Below are 21,104 nucleotides of genomic sequence, written 5' to 3'. Positions count from 1 at the left end.
ACCGGTGCACCGCTATGCATTGGGCCTCTACTTCTGAAAGACTTTTTCACCTCCGTTTATCACCCTGAAAAACCACTGATGTCTGATCTCCCGGCAAGATTTTCTACGGTCCCTGTTGCATCCCTTATTGATTGCCACATGACATCAGTAATCTTTATGAAGCCAATCCCTGGTGATAAGTAGCTATTAACAAAGTATTCACAGACTATACTAGAGTTTATTTTACCTTATGTAACAGAACAAGAGCAGGTTCTGCTAGATCGCCCACGCGCCGGCTCTATCCCACTAGCTGCTCGTCAAACCTGCAACGTCCCAGAGCACGGAATCCCATTCAGAACATTTTACTTCTCGTGGAGTGTAGCTTCTTAGAAACGGAGGATGGGATGTCCCTAGATCTTCCACCTTTCCTTGAAATACTGCACTCTGTGTTGCAGAAATGTTTTGTTTGGAATATTTGATCGCTCGTTCACGACGGGTCTTCAGGGCTATCCTACTAGCCAAACAAACGTTCTATTCTGATTGGCTAGAACGCTCCTCTAGCCTTCAAAGGGAGATATTTTCCATAGTAGAAGATCTCGCCGCCCCAACTGCTCTATCTAATGAGGTTCCTGTCTCCAATGAATATGCAATCAAATTGCATCATGTTTTGTTAAGAAAATTCAGATGATTCAACTTCATATTGGTAGTTAGCCGATGTTGACACCTCTGCCCATTGAGATTGCTGTTCTGGCTTTGATATCCCAGCCCATTTGGCCTGATTTTTCACTCTCGTATTTCCTCAGGACATTTTGGCTTCCATCCTGAAGATCCCTATATCTGGATCATTATCTCACACTGCCCTGCTAGACCAGTTCATTAGCCTGCCCCTCTAGTTGCCCCCTTTTTATCTCTGATCATCACCTTTTATATTCTTCAGGTCAAGTTCCAACTTTGTTTGGGCTAGAATTACACCTCTGCTAAAAAAAAAAAATAAACTCTGCTTACAGCAGTTCATTGAATTGGCTACAGCAGTTCATTGAATTGGCTAACATTCTTGACACCGGCCTGCCAGGCTTTCGTCTGTCTGTGGTTATTGAGTCTTATTTCCGTACCGGATGATCTGCAGCAATTGGCCAATGGAGGAGAAATATCAGCGCTGCTGCTGCTCGATCAATCTTTCAGCAGTGTACGATACTGTGGATCATCCAATACTCCTACAGTGGTGGGTATCAGGGGTGCAGTGTTCACTTCCTTTTTGGTATATAGCAAACAGTCCATAGTGATTGGTCTGCAGGGCCTGCTTTTGTCATTTATGCATTTACTCAAGACATTACTCAACATGCCTTTTATGGCTTACGTCCAGCATTTCTCAAAGGAAAACCTCCAAAACGGTATGCATACTAGTCCCTTGTGCTCCAGCACTGGTCTCCTTCTGCAGATTCTTGGGGTCCAGAATAAGAGAATGGGTGATGGTGCTCCACTCCATCAAGGCCCTTCACCCTTCAAACTCCCTTCCACTGAACCGGATATCTATTTGTGATCATGTTTGGTACTGGAAGTTTCTTAAGACATCGCTTTTCCCCAATTAGTCCTAACTGTTCACAACCTTCAGTAATATGACATTGAAGAGTGTTGGATCACTCTACAAAACCCCATTCAAATCAATGAGACCGCGCCATTTCATTTCATGAAGAAGGCATCCCAGCCAGAAAATTCCACCCACCGCCAAGAGGCAAATATTACATGTGAAAACTGTACTAGCAAAAGTAGAAAGCAAAATTCCCTTTAAAGTACCACTACCAAGGGAGAAAAGAAATCCAACATTTTCAAACCACAAACTTGTCTGCTGGACTAGAACAACACTATGGGCCTCATAACGACCTCAGCGGTAGCCATGCCGCTATTGGTGGCATAGCTGCCGCCGAAATCGCGTCCGGGTTCCCAGAATGGGGAATTACCGGGCCATTCTGAGTTTGGAGGGTCCAGTAATTCCTCCCTCCAGGAACCCGGGCCCGGACCTTTCCCATTTCAGCCCCCATAGGGATGAATGGGAATGGGAGAGGGAGCAAACAATGGGCCGATTACGAGTGGCCCGTTGTTTGCTCCCTTGTCCCCTTGCGGGACCCGGTAACGACGCCTGGTTTTTTCCAGGCATCCTTACCGGTTCCCGCAAGGGGACCTCCTAATGTGGCGGAACGGGTTTAACGGGTTCGCCTCCTTTTGCGGAGCCCGTTAACCAGTTCCGCCAGGGTCGTAATGAGGCCCTATGTTTAGAAAGTTAATCCCACCTACCAACTCTGATTTGTTGGACCAATTCAAGGGACTTTTAGTATCCATTCGAAAGGTATAGAATAGTAGCTGGGACATGCTGACCATGTAGTTAAAAAGAGAAGAATCCATAACTTTAATAATAAAGGGGGATATTTTGGTTTAATTCCCCAAATATAAAATATGCTAAATTGAAGCAACTTGTTTGGTCCAATTTGGAAGCAAAGAACATAGGCAACTATTTGCTCCCCCCAGACTCCTGGTTTAACCCACGTTTGTCAACTAATGCTGAGGTACCTTGCATAGTGAGCATTCTAGATATGTTCCCATGGTTCAGCATAAGCTAGGGCCAGCAGAGAAATAGTGGTAGAAATTCCTAGGAATTCATGGATGTCTTACTCGTAAACTGAGAATGTATCCATTCTACCACCACCATTCACCCAGTAACGCTAGCCGATGGGAGACTTGACTGTGGCTCAGATTCGTAGAGCGCTTGCAGACTTGAAAAGGTTTGGGGGCAATGCTATTCACATAAAAACAACCATTGTGTAGTAGTATAATTGTATACCTCAAAGGCCGCAGGCCATACCCTGGCTAGTGTCAAGATAAACAGTAGGAAGGACCAGTAATTAAGCAGAAAAGTTGAACCTTTATGTAATGAGAGGGGGTCCGGGTAACCAGACACTAGGAGGAGGGGAGGGTTGGTTTTCCTGAGAGAAGACGCAACCGGCACAAAGAAACCATCTCCAAAATGCAACTGGCACAAAGAAACCGTCTCCAAAATGAGTTCTTTTGAACTTCTGTACAACTAACAACATGGGGTTTTCAGGCTTTAAGTTGAGTGGTTGCATTGAAATTTAAACTATGGAAGGCCGAGCACACAGCAAAAAGACAGTTGTAAACAATAGGGCCTAAGAATTAATCCGAGTCACAAAACGCACGGGAAAGATCCCAGAGTACAGGGCAATCTGAGGCTACAGAGGCTTATCACAAATTTCAGCCTCTCCATAACATATTGAAGTAAGCAACAGTGTATGGTATTGCCATAGTTGGCGTGTGTGTTCTCGATCTTCATGTTTCCAGGGAAGATTGTAAAGAAGAACCTTAGTATCTTGAGAATATACAAAGGGGATTTAACGCTTAACACTCTGAACGTAAAGGGACAAATTAGCATACAGAATCCAGCCCAGATATCTGACATCTTCTGCAGGATTGGGCCATTGACCATTTCAGGGAACAAGGGACCAGGTGGAGCAAGGTCCAGGACTACAGTGGACCCCTTTACATGGGTTAGGCTTTAGCTAGCTTGTCTTTACCCAAGATTCGACCTCCGTAAGGCTGGCTTGAAGAGTGGCACTGGTGGTTTCTCGATTTCTTTTCATCCTTAATTAATTTTGAGGGTCATCTGTATTAATGGTAAAACTGAATGTACCATTAAGGGTACCCAGGGGGAAAAAAGAAGGGTAAACTCTATTGGAGTAAGCCCTGCTGATCCCTGCATGTAATCACAACCGTATGACAGGTATAAAGGGGAAGCAGAACGGCTTAGCTAAGTCCCAAATCCTAGCTACGTTTTGATGGAGTCCTTTTTAGGAAAGGAATGTATCAAGAATTTGAAGCACAACAGGCTAGGAAACATTATCAGGTGTCCTTTGCTGTCTAAGGAAACAACTTTGGCTGCTTCCACCACCAGATTAGCTACAGTTTGCCCAACCGCACTGTTGTAATGGAAAGACCAGTGTTCTTGCTAGCGCAATTATCTGTCAGTAAGTCTTCCTGGTCAGAATTCAGATGTAGTCTGTTGTGAGCTAGGATGCTGAGATGTTATTCAAGTTGACGTAGAATTAAAACCACTTAAGGACAGTGGCTTGGTGATGGTATCATGAGCTTCCGACTTAGTAGCAAAGGGGATGTAACAAAACCTACAGTACTGCAAATTCATACCAATAGCAGCCGCGTGCTACACAAAACCCCTGCGGCATTGACAAAAGTGGCTATAAAAAACAATTCTGGACAGTTACAAGGCCCACTGTCCCGATCACTCTCGGCATTAATGACTGTAATACAAGTATCTTCCAAAAATAAAATCCCTTATATGATTTTAACACTGGGGCAGGAAGATGTTTCAGTGATTAGTATCATATTAGATTTTACTCCAAAAGGCTTACCAAATAGCTTGTGAGCCTGTGCACCGACAGATACATCCCACAGACATTGCACCCCACCGAGTGTGTTTTGGCAGGCACGGTCCGAAAAGCAGTCAAGCACATGCCATACTGCGGCCAGCTATTGTCATTACATACACACAACCCCTTGTAAACAAATCACACATTTAAGTAATTTCTGTTAAGTCTGTGTGCACTATTGAGTTTGGTTGGGGCAGATGAGTATGATTGCAAGCCATGGTGAAGTTTATTGATTTGTCAGAAGTTCTTTGCCAGCCCCATTTGTGCTGGGTGTGTTAGTTCCGTGGTGTTTGGGTATATTTCCAGCGCATGGCTTGTTTAATTCCTAGAATATGGATGCTCTTGCTTTTCACAAGTCTGTTACACGGCCGAATAGCTTTGTGCTAGTGAATAGGCTCTGGGTCTATTAGAAACATGGGAGGATATGCCTCTCTCACTGCTTAGGGTATCTGCTATGGCTTCCCCTGGGGTAACCAATGACTGTAGTTGGTACAATCCCTGTGTGCAGATGGCTTGATCTGGGGTAACTAGTCAACCTAGTTAGTACAATCCCTCTGTGCTGTTGGCTTGACTGGGTTAACCAATGCACGTAGTTGGTACCAATCCAGGGTGCAGTTGACTTGACCCCGGTTAACCAATGACCGTAGTTAGTACAATCCAAAAAGCGATGGCTGCAGACTCTCAAAGTGGGTAAAAGCCACATAACAGGTTATCATGCCATGTTCTTTCTAGAGAGGGGTGCCTGCTACCTTTTTTGTATTTTTGCTAGGAACATGGGGTTGGTCACCTTAAGTTACCTGGCGGAACCCAGCCGTGGACCCCTTGCTCACTGCGCTCAGAGAGGCACAGCTCCACCTCTCTGAGGAGGCTGACTAGGCCGAAACACGTGTCTGTGGTTGCTGTTACCACTCTTGTTCAAAGGAGGTTTGCCAGGCATTTCGGTGCTGGACTGCCCTTGTGGGCGGGACAAAGACTCCTATACAAATGGATATTCCACCTTTGTGAAAAGTACAGTGAGCAAAAAGCGATGGCTGCAGACTCTCAAAGTGAGTAAAAACCACCAAACCATGCCATGTTCTTTTTAGAGAGGGGCGCCTGCTACCTTTTTTGTAACAATGATTGTAGTTAGTACAATCCATGGGTGCATTTGGCTTGACCTGGGATACCTAGTGAACCTAGTTAGTATATTCCATTCATGCTGTTGGCTTGACCTGGGGTAACTAGTGAACCTAGTTAGTACAATCCTTTCATGCTATTGGCTTGAGCTGGGTTAACTAGTGAACCTAGTTAGTACAATCCATTCATGCTGTTGACTTGGGGGTAACTAGTGAACCTAGTTAGTACAATTCCTTCATGCTGTTGGCTTGACCTGGGGTAACTAGTGAACCTAGTTAGTACAATCCTTGAGTGCTGTTGGCTAACCAATGCACGTAGTTGGTACAAACCCTCGGTGCTGTTGGCTTTCCCTGAGGTAACTAGTGAACCTAGTTAGTACAATCGCTTCATGCTGTTGTCTTGACCTCGGTCACTATTGAACCTAGTTAGTACAATCCCTTCATGATGTTGGCTTGACCTGGGGTAACCAGTGAACCTAGTTAGTACAATCCCTTAGTGCTGTTGTTTTGACCTGGGGTAACCGGTGAACCTAGTTAGTACAATCCCTTGGTGCTGTTGGCTTGACCTGGGGTAATCAATGCACATAGTTGGTACAATCCCTTGGTGCTGTTGGCTTGACCTGGGTTAACCAATGCATGTAGTTGGTACAATCCCTCGGTGCTGTTGGCTTGACCCGGGTTAACCAATGCACTTAGTTGGTACAATCCCACAGTGCTGTGGGCTGAAGCTACTGTGAATGAGGTCAATTTCTGATTGTGATTCTCTCTTTAGGGAAGTTGCATTAAGAAACAGCCCACTGCAGCACCTGCAGGAGGTGAAACCAGCAAATGAAAACTGCAGGATTGCGGTAGTCGTGGCCGAGAATGACTCCCCAGAGTTTCACAGACAGTCTCGAGAATATTTCCAGGTACAGTAGCAAGACCCCTGCACATGATGATCCAGGCAACGCGAACAGGCGTTAGATGACGTTACCTCAGTCATGACCATTGAGTATCCAGATATGTCTGAGTATATGCATTCAATTCTGAATATTTCTAGTGACTGCGCTGAGTGCATGTGGATGGATTTGTTAGGGACGGCTTTCGGGTACTTCTAGCATGGCCCAGATTTCTTCCAGGTGCACTCTCAACTAGATTTCTTCAGCAATCCTTTCAGCTGTACTTCTGAAGTACATTCCCAAGTAGACCGGGGTACAGTTATGTGCATTCCACCCGTAGCCAGCAAGCTATACCATTATTTCTTCATTCACTCCCTAGGGTTACCAAATGACCGTTTATACACATCTAGACCCTCTCAGCAAATGAGATTCCTCTTGTCTCATTTCCAAACCCTTAGAGCTCTTCCATACTTTAGAGGCTGCCTCATGTGTCCTCAAACTGCAGGAGAAAGCGTGTCGCAGATCTAAAACTCTGCATATGGGTATGAACATGTAGAGCGCACAATTGCCAGAGGTATCATGGCATAGATTACACAGACCGAGAAAGAGGAGAAAGGGATGTAGTGCTGTAGAATCTCAGTCTCTTCCCCAACGACACTACAGTAGGATACTTAACCTGCATGTGAGACTATGCACTTTACCAACTGTACAGACCCCATTCCTCCTGTCCCGCTGTAGAGCCCAGGGGATACATCTTTCCCCAGTTTAACAAGGGGGGTCCTAGGAGTCCCTCTGCCAGACATTAGTCCTGGTTACGAGAGACTTATCCAGAGTCTTTAGCTCACTATCTTTCACAGAGAAGAAATATCCCACACATATCAGTCTTTGTCCTGCCCTGGGGCAGTCCAGCACCGAAATGCTTGGCAATTCTCCTCTGAACAAGAGTACCAACAGCAACCCCAGACACTTGTTTCGGTCTGGTTGGACCTTACCCTATGTTAGTAGGGGAATCCAGACATGGACCCCTTGCTCACTATTTAGAGAGGCACAGATCCACCCTACTGATGAGATCCAACCAGACTGAAACACGTGTCTGGGGTTGCTGTTGGTACTCTTGTTCAGAGGAGAATTGCCTAGCATTTCGGTGCTGGACTGCCCCAGGGCAGGACAAAGACTGATATGTTTTGGAAATTTCTCCTCTGTGAAAGATAGTGCGCTAAAGACTCTGGGTAAGGCTCTCATAACCAGGACTAATGTCTGGCAGAGAGACTCCCAGAACCCACCTTGTTATTTGCATACATTTTACCCCAGACCTTGGTTCTCCATACTCTCTTACTTGCCATCCCTGCTCTCTGTCCCTCCGTCAAAGCCTGCTGTGATTTGACCTGAATTAAAGATGGTCTGTACTACATACTCACCCACTCTCGTTTGCTTCCTACAGATGGAGAGAGTAGTAACTATGGGCAGTTCAGTGCATCTTAAGTCTGGATTAGGAGTTCTATTGCTACATTTCCTCTCAGATCTGTGGGATGAAGCTTCACCTAGACCTATGGTGCTGTGCACTGTACAGGCTCTTCATCTTTCATCTCTTTTTAAATGATGACCGAGACTAGGCCCATCCATCTTCTGCCCTCCAGAGTCTGAATGATCAGGGACGCTTTAGACTGAGCCGCTCAGTGCTCTTGCACGCGTCATCTCTCTTCTCCTCCAGAGACTGCGGGATAAGCTTAAGAAAGATCTACAACTTCCTGAGCTTTCAGGGTGAGGCTTAACCCACTTTGCTATCCATACTTTACTAAACCCCCTTGGCCCCCACAGCCTGCGTGTGAAGCCGAACATAGATGTGATATCATATTTAAGAGCCTGCATGCTATATGAAATCACCTGTTCTTCTCTGAACCTTCAGGATGAATCTGGCCTAAATTAGATTTAAGAGAATCTGTACTGCACTCATGATTTCACCACTTTCTCCGCCTTAAATCTGCAGGATGAAGCCTAAACGAGACTCAAGAGTCTTCACACATTATAGACTCACCGTCTCATCCTCTATCATTGGAGACTGCAGCATGAGGCCTGAAATGGTCACAAGACTCCCTAGATTGTACGATTCACAGCCTTTAATCTTGTCCCCTCTAACAGGGCCTACAGAAGCTGGGCTTAAACATTTCCTTTGCCATGGTGGACAATACTGACCATTTTGACGTGATCGAAGGTTTGTGTGAGGAGAATAATGTCCTGACCAAGGTATGTGGAGGCAGAAGAATGCACTGCCTATTAACCAATGTTCTGAAGCATTCTCTTCACCCTATTTTCATCCTCTCTGATGTTCGTTCATTTCACAGCCCTTTCATCTGTTTCTAAAACCTACTCACCTCCTTCATTCATCCATTACATAGTGCCATCATGTTTTCCTTTAACTCACCACTATTTCTCCATTCAACCCTCCTACATTTCACCTTATCCACATTAGTTTCTTTGCTTTCTTTCTACCTGCCTTTCCTCCTCCCTCTAGTCCTTTAATCTCTCACTGATTTGATTTTATTGAGCATTTGTTAGGTGCCTATACAACAGAATTGTGTTTCAAAGTGCCACAAGACTAAATGAGAAGGGAACAGGGGAAATAATAACAATGGCAAAAACAGTAAATCTACAGTGGAGGTCCTACTAGGCCTTGTGGCATTCAGAAGTGTAAGTGCAGTGAGGGAAAATGCGGGAGATAGGGAAGGGAGGCGAGGGGTGGAGCAGAGGAGTGAACAAGTGCTGGAGGTGGGCCCGAGAGGGAAGTGCTTAGGGGAGCCAACGTGGAGAACCTCAGGCTCAGCGCTAGTGCAGGCGACTCCCAGGGTGGAATGCAGAGCCGCCATGTTGGGGCCCCCAAGGGCAGTGCAGTGGGGGTGAGGGTGCTGGTATCGACTGGGAAGAAGGGCCTGGAATCCTGGGAGATTTGAGGATCAGGCCACCAGTCACAGCGGCAGTGAGGTGATTAACAGGGATGGGAAAGAGGTAGAGAAAAGCAGGGGTTTTAGCAGTTTCCGGAACTTAAAGAGGTCTGGCTCAAGTCTGAGATGGGCAGGGAGGCTGTTCCAGAGGGAGACACCAGCCGAGGAGAGGGCCCCCCACTCTCTGCTTGGAGAAGCATTTGACAGTCAAAGAGTTGGAGTTAGAGGAGCGTTGGGCTCTAGCAGTGGAGTAGTTAGGGAGGGAAAGTTGGAGATAGCGTGGTTCCAGGCCGCAGAAGGCCTTGTGGATGATGCAGAGTGTCTTGAATGTGTTCCTTGCAGCCACCAGGAGCCAGTGGAGAGATTTTAGGGCTCGAGAGACATAGTCCCTGGGCTTGAGGCCAGGGATAAGTCTGGCAACCCTATTGTGGATTAGCTGGAGGGGCAAAGGAAAGAAAGAGGGAGATTAAGAAAGAGGTTGTTGCAGTAGTCCAGCCTGGAGAGGACCTGAGCTCTAGAGACATTGAGCTTCTGGGGGAAGGTGAGGACAGGAAGAATACCTCTGGTGAGCTAGAGATGGAAGTGGGACTTCTTGGTAAGGTCCATGATGTGAGGGGTGGAGAGAGCAGAATCGAAGTTGACCCCAAGGTTTTGGGCCTCACAGGATTGTGTTTTGTATTTATTGGTTATTCATTAGGCGCTTTTACAAAAAGACAGTGTTTGGGGGGTTGAGGGCCCTAAGAGGGTGGCCAGTGGGTAGGAGGAAAAGAGGGGACAGGAGTCCCAATGAGAAGGACCTCTGTCTTACTGGCATAAAGAAAGAGATCGTTAGCTGCACACCATGCCTAAATGGCGGACAGTCAAGGAAAGAAGGAGTGGAGGAAATCGGGTGAGCAAGAGTGAGATAGATATTGAAAAGCCACAGCAATAGGAAAGAGCCCTGGGGACACCACAGGTAGAGAGTGAAGTGGCAGAGGAGAAAGGGCCAAGTTGCAGCTGGAAGGGGAGGATAGTGAGGAAAGAGGTCAGTCTATCCAGTGCCTGGTCAGTGATACTGAGGGTGTCACAGAGTAGTTTTATGACCCCTTACAACCCAACAACTATAGACCAATAACCACTGTGCCATTCTTGCTGAAACTACTGGACAAAGCTGCACACTGCCAAATCCAACACTTTCTGGAAACCCACTCCATCCTCGGGACGAGGCAATCGGGCTTCCGGAAAGGACATGGCACAGAAACAGCCCTGGTAGATCTGAAGAGCCAGATCACCCAAATCATGGACAAAGGCAAGCCGGCTCTTCTGCTTCTTCTAGATCTCTCAGCCGCGTTTTATCTGGTTGATCACAAGATTCTCACTTCCCACCTAACGCACTCAGCTAACTTCTCCAATGAAGCAGCCGCCTGGATCACTTCCTTCCTCGAAGGTAGGGCCATGAAAGTCTTCTCGGGCATCGCCAACGCCACTCCCACGACAATCCACTGCGGGGTCCCACAAGGTTCCTGCACTGCACCTACACTCTATAACTTGTTCACCAAGCCACTCTTTGACAAACTTGACTCATACGGCATCACCTACACGAACTACGCGGACGACACACAAGTACTTCTACCCCTCTCAGGCTCATACAACGAAGACGCAAAGGCACTCCACTCCATCTACTCCATCATCAAGGCATGGATGGCAATTAATGGCCTCTGCCTCAATGGTGACAAGACTGAAATCTTGATACTAGGTCAACAAAACACCTTAGACAAACTGGACAAACTGTACTCTAACTTCTCCATTGACAACTCCATCATCCCCGTGTCCACAGCCGTCAAGACACTGGGAGTATACCTTGACTCTTCGCTATCAATGACTAGACAAGTCAGCGCAATCACTTCCGCATCCGCACACACCACCAAACTTATAAACGCCATCAAGCCCTACCTCTCTAAACCTAACTGCCTCTCTATAGCGAGGGCAACCATTGGAGCCAAACTGGACTACTGCAATGCTCTCCTAGCAGGCACATCAGCCAAAAACATAAATAGACTACAAATCACACAGAACAACGCTCTCCGGGCCGCTCTTAGTATCCCAAGAAGAGAGCATATCACCCAGGCCAGGCTCTCAGCCCAATGGCTCCCAGTCAAAGAACGGATCACCCTCAAAATCCTCACCCTCACTCACAAATGCCTCTCCTTCTCCGCCCGTCCTATCTTTCAGATACCATCCTCAAACCTTCCTCCACACGTCCCACTAGGACGCAATACGCCAACCTACTCTGCACCCCACGCATCAAAAAAGCCAAAGCCGGAGGTCTAGGTTTTCCCTACATTGCAGCACAGACATGGAATGCCCTCCCTTCAGACATCCGAACGGAAAACTCACTTCCCATCTTTCGCAGGAAACTAAAAACCTCGTTCCTCGCAAATAATTAGCAAACTCTCAGGAAGCCATGTAAATATACTGCCTTGCTATTGTATATATTTCCTCTGTAATTTATGTACTGCTTGTAACTACGGTTTCCTTTGCAACTAAGATGTCTGTAACAAGCGCCACGATGCCTCTGGGCTGATGTGCGCTCAACAAATTTGAATAAATAAATAAATAAATAAATAAATAGAATGATAGAATGAGAACAGCAGGAGAGTTGGAGTCGAGATTTGCGAGAATGGTTGCACAGGTGTTCAGGAGAGAATTTTCTGTGCCTCTAGATGCCCAGAATCCAGATTGATGGCAATGAAGGCAACCGACAAGATCAGTGGGGAGGGTCAGTTGGTGGAGGACCAACTTCTCCAAGAGTTTACCCAGAAAGGGGGTAGTGGAAATAGGGCGATAGTTAGCCTGGCAGGAGCAGTCAGCAGACGGCTTTTTTAGGAGAGGGTGCACAAGGGAGTGCTTGAGGGATAGAGGGAAAGAGCCAGTGGAGGAGATGTCGTCACTAATGGTTCTGGATGAGCAGGGGAGCACCTGTTTGGAGGAGGCCTTCATAGAGCGGACTACTTTAGAGACCTCATCCTGTGCTAATGGCACGAGGGAGAAGTGTGAAGAGGCTGGAAGGAGAGAGGCCAATGGAGGCAGGGGAGCAGATGTGGGAGTGGGGATGGGGGTGGAGGAGAATGAGGACACGATGTCTTGAGTATATGATGTGAAATGGGAGCCCAAAGTAGTTCTGAGAGCCTGGGAAGGAAGGAGTGAGATGGAGACTACCGCTGGATTGGTGAGTTCCTTGCATATTTTGAAAAGTTTGGCCGTGTTGTTAGTGGCTCCAGAGATACTACGGATGTGGGCCCGCTTCTTGGAGTGGATAGAGAAGCGATATTGCCTTTGGAGCAGGCGTCAGGCCAGTTTGTCAGAGGGTAAGCCCAAGGTGTTCCACTTCCATTCAGCAACTCTGCACTTGTGTTTCAGAGATGCTAGATCAGAGTCGTACCAGCTGTTGTTCATGCAGGCAGGTTTTAGGAGGATCCTTATGACAGGGGCAAGGATGTCAAGGGTGTTAGAGATGCAGGTTAGCAAGGACAGGGTCATAGCGAGAGTCAGAAGTGGCATGGGGATGAAGGTGGAGGTTGAGGCAAAAGCAGCGAGTGACACTCGCCTCATCGGTTGGATGACGGTGAAGGAGGCTGGCAGTGCTGGGGTTGGCTCGGATAAAGTACCAAGGGGCTCCAGGTGGGAGGAAAGGAGAGAGTGATCACACCAAGAGAGGGGGGTGGCGACCATATTGTAGATAAGGCTGTCGCCAGAAATTAGGGCGTCCAGAGTGTGACCGGCAGAGTGGGTCGGGCCAAAAGGAAGAATGGAGAGAGAAAGGGAGTCCCAGAGGAACCGGAATGGAGAGGTGGATGATTCAAGGGAGTCGAGGTGGATGTTGAAGTCACCAACTTGGAGGAGTTGGAAGAAGAGGTTGAGAGGGAGGAGGTGACGTTGGCCCATTAAGAGAGGGATATGACAAGGGAGCCTAGAGATAGTGACATGTGTGAGAGAGAGTAGGCAGGACTCCAAGCCTACAGATGAGGCATTCAAAAGAGGAGCAGGAATGATGGAAGCAGGGACCCACTCGGGGAAGATCAGTGCCACTCCACCTCCAGGCCTGTTGGGTCTGGGCTTGGGAAGGATTTTGTAGCCCTCAGGAAGGAGAGTGTCAAGAGCAGTGACAGAGCTGGCATTGAACCACGTCTTGGTAAGAGACATTTTCTACATCTGATCCTGTTCTCTGTTCATCCATTCCTCTCACTTTTCCACAGCTAGTCTATCCCCTCTCACCTTACATCAATCCAAAATCCCTTTACCTGCTGCTCCTATCGCATGCATTCTACCTCCATTTCCACTTTCATCCCTTTTGTATGGCCTTCATCACTTGCTTTTAGCTTACTGACATTCCATTCTTCATCAATTCCTTCTCAATTCTCTTTCTCTTACTCTCGCCTTCCCCATCTCCTCTCTCGCTTCCTCCACTTGATACCTCCACGAACCCTTTATCGGTTCTTCTCCTTTTTATTTCTTCCTTCTTGTATGCCGTGTACCTTCCATTCATGTGCTACTGTCACCCTTAATACGCCTATGCTCTTGCTCTCTCGCCTCCCCGGCCCTGTCCCTTCTCCTCACCTATTCCTCTTCAACGCCCCGGCCCCCTCCCTTTTTTCCTCCATCTTTCTGGTGGACAGAACTGGTGGCTGCTCATATTTGTGGTTTAAAAAAAGGTACCCAGAGACTCCATCAAGAGTAATTTTTGTTATTTTGTAAATCGGACACCATGACAGTTCAAGTTTCCATCTCTTATATATTTGGCAGAATGAATGGCTTCTAACAGCACCAATCACTACATAGTTTGCCCCCTTGTGTGACCTGCTTATTTGTTTGGAGTATGGTACGCTATGAACCGTTTCAGAGCTGAAACCCCAATGGGAGGTTATGGCAACCAAGTGTGTTGCATTTGTGAACTTCTTCTTCCCTGTATGCTTATTCGATGTCTTGGGTGAACAAGGGGACCTACACGAGACATTCAGAGGAAGTTTAGACATCAATTTGACATTAATGGCTCCCGTCTCCCAGTACAAGATCTAACCCAGACCTGTTTTTCACTATTACAGATGCTTTTAGACCTGATCCTGGAAGCCTAAGGTACTGGGAGTGTGTCCTGGAATTCCATGCCTGTCTACGCTACAGCATATCTGCCTCCCTTCTGACTAGTGGCACTCTGCCGGCTGCAATGAAAGTCATCGCTACGATTCTATTAGCCATGGAATGTGTGCCTGCAGCTCATGGGATCTCTAGCAACCTACCAGTCTGCTAACAAAGGGATTTCTGGCTGCTGACTGTCTATGGGCTTTCAATCTACCTGATGCCCAAGGGATATCTGAAAGCTGCAATCCATATAATCTCTACCACCCAAGGGAACTCCGTCTGCTCTCCAAACGGGTCTGCGCCCCTTGAGGACCAGCGGATCTCTGCCCACCTGCAGTCTAGAAGAATTAATTCTGTCTGCTATTAAAATGGACCTGTTTATCTTCCTGTCCAGAGAATCTTACCTGCCTGATGTACAAAGGATTGCTACCAGGGGGATCTGTGCCCACTGCCACCTCAGGCATCGTACTCTACCTGCTTTCCAGAGGATCTCTGTCTACCTGCTGTCCAGGACATATTTGCCAGCCTGCCTGCTGTGCAGGAGATCCCTGCCCTCCTACTATGCAGAGGATGTCTGCCCGTCTGCCGGCCAAGGACCTCTCTTCCCAGATGCTGTTCCCAGATGAATCGCTGCATTCTGCTCTCTAAGCAAGTGTGTTTTTGTCTTCATGCATCTCATAAGTCTCTGGTCAGGTAAATAAAGTTATCTGCCTCGGGTAGAAATGCCCAACAAGGTGAAAAAAAGATGTATACCCGTGAATGATAAATACATTGTGTACTGGTTAGTCCACAGAATGTAGAAGACTGAGACTACCGGTTTATTTGCAAAATGTTGGAGTGTGTTCACTGTGATTTATTTATTGTTGGTTTTTACAGTGCATGCTGCAAAACAGAGTTACTTCCTGCCACCACGAGATGGAAGGGGTGGAGAGGGTAAGGGAGGGGAATGCAATGAGCTGATCCTTCACAGATCGTGGTCCATTCACCCAGTGAAACTGCAAAAAGAATGCGGGCAAGTGGAGATGGTTGAGCAAGTGCTAAGTGCATGCATAGAAAACGAACACCGTGGTGGCAAATCTAGCGTATGCCACAGACCTAATGAGTAGTGCCTGCAGGCAGCGAGTCCATAGTTAAGGTGTGGTATGGTGCCGGCCAGTCCGACCCCACCGTGATGAGGGTGCTCTGGGAGGCAGAGCGGCAGCTCCAGGTAATTGCATTTGCTGCGCCCATCAGGGCCTCAATAACCACAACTGGAGGGCCATTCAAATGACATGTGATCACAGCCGTCCCCTTGGGTGACGTGCTGTGATCAGCCTGCACCCTACACGTGACTGCACACGCACCCTCGGGTGCCACTCTGTCACATCATGGAACTATTGTCATATTGCTAGCTTCGCCGGCGCTAAAGGAAGCTGTACGAAATATCTCTTTGCCATGGTGGAAATCATTCTCGTGATGAGACTTTTGTAAATCAGTGACTTATTCATTTTTTCCTAACCCTTCAATGGCTTTCTTAGTGTTGAATATCAGATGGGAGGAAGTTCGTTCTGTGGGCAACAGCCTCCTGCACTCATCGATTGTTGGCCAAGCAAGACACGTCTTCCTGAAAGTATTTGACCGTGTTTTGACCTTTGTGGATATGAACGGTTCTGAAAGGAAGCAGAAGTAAAATCACATGATCCTTGGCCTCTGCGATGACATCACAGAAAGTGATGTCATTTTACCCCACATCAAAATGCCATCACAGGAAGTGGAGGCACACGCCCCTTCACCACTTGGCATCACAGGAAGTGACATCACATAGTATCATCCGTCTCCACACTAAGAAAAATATGGTTGCGATATCACTGTAAAGTGAAATACATTTCATGCAAGGATGGGTCATCATATGTAGCATTATTGTCAGTGTGTCAAGACCCATGTTACCACGGGGAGTGTATGAACCCCAATCCTCTCTTTATGTAAATCCGCCCTGTTCAACATGACACAAAACGAACTCATATTCTGGGGGGAGAGGGGTGGCTAGGCGGTTATAGGGATGGGGGAAAGCCAGGATAGAAGGGGAGAGGGAGAAGATTTCACCACCGAACATGCGTTCTTATGGTCGATGGCATCTCCAGTCTTCAATGATTTTGGAATTCACCCGCAGCATTTTTTCTGATTGGACAGGTTACCTTCGGGGTTACCGCTCAGGATGTGTTGTGTTGTACTGAACAAAGCCGAGCAGGGAAGGCCATAAGGAAAGGCCTCCGGTGCTCTTTGCAGCTCCGCTGCGAGCACGAAGCATCCTCGACCAGCTGTGCGCCCGATCAGCTGATTTGATCCACTTCGGAGCGGCCGCGTGTTGCATTCCGCCCACGCTGCAGGCCGCGTGCACCGAAGCCCCAGACAAGATGGCCCCCGTCTCCATGGAAGCACAATCAACAAAATGTGCTCCTGAAATCACCGCTGCGGGCCCGTGTCCCGATTCGCTGCCTCACCCCGCCCGCCCCTCCCCTCCTGCTTTAAATGGAGGGGGAGAGGGCCGAGAGGCGAAGCCGAGCAGGGAAGGCCGTAAGGAAAGGCCTCCGGTGCTCTTTGCAGCTCCGCTGCGAGCACGAAGCATCCTCGACCAGCTGTGCGCCCGATCAGCTGATTTGATCCACTTCGGAGCGGCCGCGTGTTGCATTCCGCCCACGCTGCAGGCCGCGTGCACCGAAGCCCCAGACAAGATGGCCCCCGTCTCCATGGAAGCACAATCAACAAAATGTGCTCCTGAAATCACCGCCGCGGGCCCGTGTCCCGATTCGCTGCCTCACCCCGCCCGCCCCTCCCCTCCTGCTTTAAATGGAGGGGGAGAGGGCCGAGAGGTGAAGCCGAGCAGGGAAGGCCGCTGCAAGCACGAAGCATCCTCGACCAGCTGTGCGCCCGATCAGCTGATTTTATCCACTTCGGAGCGGCCGCGTGTTGCATTCCGCCCACGCTGCAGGCCGCGTGCACCGAAGCCCCAGACAAGATGGCCCCCGTCTCCATGGAAGCACAATCAACAAAATGTGCTCCTGAAATCACCGCTGCGGGCCCGTGTCCCGATTCGCTGCCTCACCCCGCCCGCCCCTCCCCTCCTGCTTTAAATGGAGGGGGAGAGGGCCGAGAGGCGAAGCCGAGCAGGGAAGGCCGTAAGGAAAGGCCTCCGGTGCTCTTTGCAGCTCCGCTGCGAGCACGAAGCATCCTCGACCAGCTGTGCGCCCGATCAGCTGATTTGATCCACTTCGGAGCGGCCGCGTGTTGCATTCCGCCCACGCTGCAGGCCGCGTGCACCGAAGCCCCAGACAAGATGGCCCCCGTCTCCATGGAAGCACAATCAACAAAATGTGCTCCTGAAATCACAGCCGCGGGCCCGTGTCCCGATTCGCTGCCTCACCCCGCCTGCCCCTCCCCTCCTGCTTTAAATGGAGGGGGAGAGGGCCGAGAGGCGAAGCCGAGCAGGGAAGGCCGTAAGGAAAGGCCTCCGGTGCTCTTTGCAGCTCCGCTGCGAGCACGAAGCATCCTCGACCAGCTGTGCGCCCGATCAGCTGATTTGATCCACTTCGGAGCGGCCGCGTGTTGCATTCCGCCCACGCTGCAGGCCGCGTGCACCGAAGCCCCAGACAAGATGGCCCCCGTCTCCATGGAAGCACAATCAACAAAATGTGCTCCTGAAATCACAGCCGCGGGCCCGTGTCCCGATTCGCTGCCTCACCCCGCCCGCCCCTCCCCTCCTGTTTTAAATGGAGGGGGAGAGGGCCGAGAGGCGAAGCCGAGCAGGGAAGGCCGTAAGGAAAGGCCTCCGGTGCTCTTTGCAGCTCTTCGCTGCTCGAAGTCTGCCGTTTGCCGCGGACACCTGCTGGAACCACAAGGTAAGGAGTCCCGCACTCCGGAACTACCCCACACACTCGCAAAAAGGCGAGACCGTCTACGCACACGTACTCTACCTAGCGTATTGGTCACTCTGCCCATCCCCACAAGTGCATGCAATGCACGACTTCAGTCGAGAACCTTAGCTACAACTAACCGAAAGGCCACCTCCCCAGTACTGCATCTATACCATAAACTAAGCCACACATCGAAGCTGAGCCCACTTATCAAGCACCACCGTGAGCCATTTGCATTGGCTACAATGTCTAAGACTCTTGTTAATGTGTCACTCACACGTATGAATGAAATTACCGCTATTTGCAATTCTTCTACCACTGCCTTGCTACCTAATGATGCAATTGCCACTTTATCTGTGTCTATGACTCCAGAAAACATGCCCCCCTCCGGTTTGAATGAAATTACCGCTATTTGCAATTCTTCTACCACTGCCTTGCTACCTAATGATGCAAATGCCACTTTATCTGTGTCTATGACCCCAGAAAACATGCCCCCCAACGGTTTGAATGAAATTACCGCTATTTGCAATTCTTCTACCACTGCCTTGCTACCTAATGATGCAAATGCCACTTTATCTGTGCCTATGACCCCAGAAAACATGCCCCCAACGGTTTGAATGAAATTACCGCTATTTGCAATTCTTCTACCACTGCCTTGCTACCTAATGATGCAAATGCCACTTTATCTGTGTCTATGACCCCAGAAAACTTGCCTCCCACCGGTTCTGATGTGCCACCCTCGACCATCAATGTCACCCCTGAACCACACCTCAAATGTGCCCTCATCAACGCCCGCTCCATCAATGCGCATGCACTAGACATCCACAACCTTATTACCACCCTAGACCTAGATCTTCTAATGGTCACCGAAACTTGGCTACATGAAGCCTCAGGCCCCGCCCTATCCCTTGCTCTCCCACCTGGCTATGCCATCACGAGACAAGATCGCATGACCACTGGAGGTGGTGTCGCACTCATAGCCAAAGACTCAATCACCATCAGAAAGGCTGACAAAACTATCAACAATAACAGCGACTACCTTCAATTAAAACTCACCATCTCGCACCAATGCACCATCACCCTACACCTCATCTATCGACCACCAGGCCCCCTAGGAGACTTCCAGGCCTCCATCACCCACCTCCTGGCGGACAACCTCAAAAAGTCATCCAAAGCCATTCTCCTTGGAGACATCAATCTTGGCCTGAATGACGCCAAAGACCCTACAGCCAAAGCACTTGACACAGCTCTAGCCACCCTAGGATTCGTCAACACCATCAATAACCCCACACACGCCCTAGGCAGATCACTAGATTGGATCGCCCACCACAATTGCCCCATCACAGTCACGGGCAACACCCCCACCCCATGGTCCGACCACCACACCATCACCTTTAACATTCCCACCACTACAACCACATCCCACCCCCCTCCTCCCTTGCCTCCTGCCCTTACAAGGAGTGCCCGTCAACTGACCAAAGAAAGACTCCTACCCTTCTTACTGGGACCTGCCTTCACAGCCCCATTCTCCAACGACCCAGAAACTCTGGCAAAAAATTATGATACGGCCATCACAGCAGCAATCAATACCATCGCCCCACTTAAACCTCGGAAAACCAAACCCACTAGACACGCTAATGCGTGGTTCACCCAAGACCTTCTAAATCTACGCTCCGACAAACGGGCTGCATTAGCTCTTTGGCAAACATCCCGGGATGAGAAAGACAAACTCAACTTCCAATCCCTTGCACCTAATTACAAGAAAGCCATCATTAAAGCCAAAGCTAAATCCTTCGAAGAGTGAATTACTGAGGCCAAGTCGAACACCAAGGAAATGTTCGCCATTTTCAGGGAACTTGAGAACCCCACACCCACCCCCAAAAACTTCACTAAGGACAAAGAATGGTGTGACAACATCCAAACAGCCATGCGCAATAAGATCAGCTCTCCAAGCCAAAATCTTGAACACCAAACTAACACTATCCACCCACACTACAACCTCCCCACCACCACTTCCCCCATCACCCACTGAGGCCCCACCCACCTTCTCGTTTAAAACCATCCAAGAAAACGACATGATCAACATTATGAAAAACATAAAACCCTCCAATTGCAAAGGCGACCCCTGTCCTGCCTCCATCATTAAAGGCTGCGCAGACACCCTGGCCCCTTTCCTAACAGCCTTCGTCAACGCCTCTTTCACCACAGGGAGAGTCCCCGCCTGCCTAAAGGAAGCATGGGTCCGACCCCTCATAAAGAAACCCACACTTGACCCCACCTCCCCTAATAACTACCGCCCCATCACCACTGTCCCTTTCCTCCTCAAGATTCTAGACAAAGCAGCTTACCTCCAGGTCCAACACTTCCTCGAAGAACAGAACCTCCTTGGACTGAGACAATCCGGCTTTCGCCCTAGGCATGGGACAGAGACCGCCCTACTCGACCTAAAAAACCAAATGGACGACGCAAGGGACCAAGGCAAACCTGCCTTGCTCCTTCTCCTGGATCTGTCGGCAGCTTTTGATCTTGTAGACCACGACATCCTCTGCCACCACCTCTCCTCCTCAGCCAACTTCTCTCAAGAAGCCATTACACGGATCACCTCCTTCCTCCAAGGCAGGACCATGCAGGTCTTCTCTGAACTAGCCACTGCATCACCCTCTATCATGCTCTGTGGGGTGCCCCAAGGCTCCTGCCTCTCCCCCACCCTCTACAACATCTTCACCCGCCCCCT

The 21,104-nt window shown here is 48.9% G+C and overlaps 1 protein-coding gene across 1 annotated transcript in view; it reads left to right on the top strand.

Annotated features, from left to right (window-relative positions):
- AFMID (arylformamidase) overlaps positions 1 to 15,275 on the top strand; it is a 172,658-nt gene extending 157,383 nt beyond the window's left edge. The window contains exons 9-11 of the mRNA XM_069655249.1: positions 6,321 to 6,456; positions 8,566 to 8,670; positions 14,447 to 15,275. Coding sequence (XP_069511350.1) covers positions 6,321 to 6,456; positions 8,566 to 8,670; positions 14,447 to 14,476 — 271 coding nt within the window. The 3' untranslated portion in view covers positions 14,477 to 15,275. The remainder of the gene's footprint in view (positions 1 to 6,320; positions 6,457 to 8,565; positions 8,671 to 14,446) is intronic.
- The last annotated feature ends 5,829 nt before the right edge of the window (positions 15,276 to 21,104 follow it).

This window comes from Ambystoma mexicanum, chromosome 3q (genome assembly GCF_040938575.1).
Source record: "Ambystoma mexicanum isolate Mex_15411 chromosome 3q, UKY_AmexF1_1, whole genome shotgun sequence".
NCBI lineage: Eukaryota > Metazoa > Chordata > Amphibia > Caudata > Ambystomatidae > Ambystoma > Ambystoma mexicanum.
This window is presented reverse-complemented; position numbering and strand designations above follow the sequence as displayed.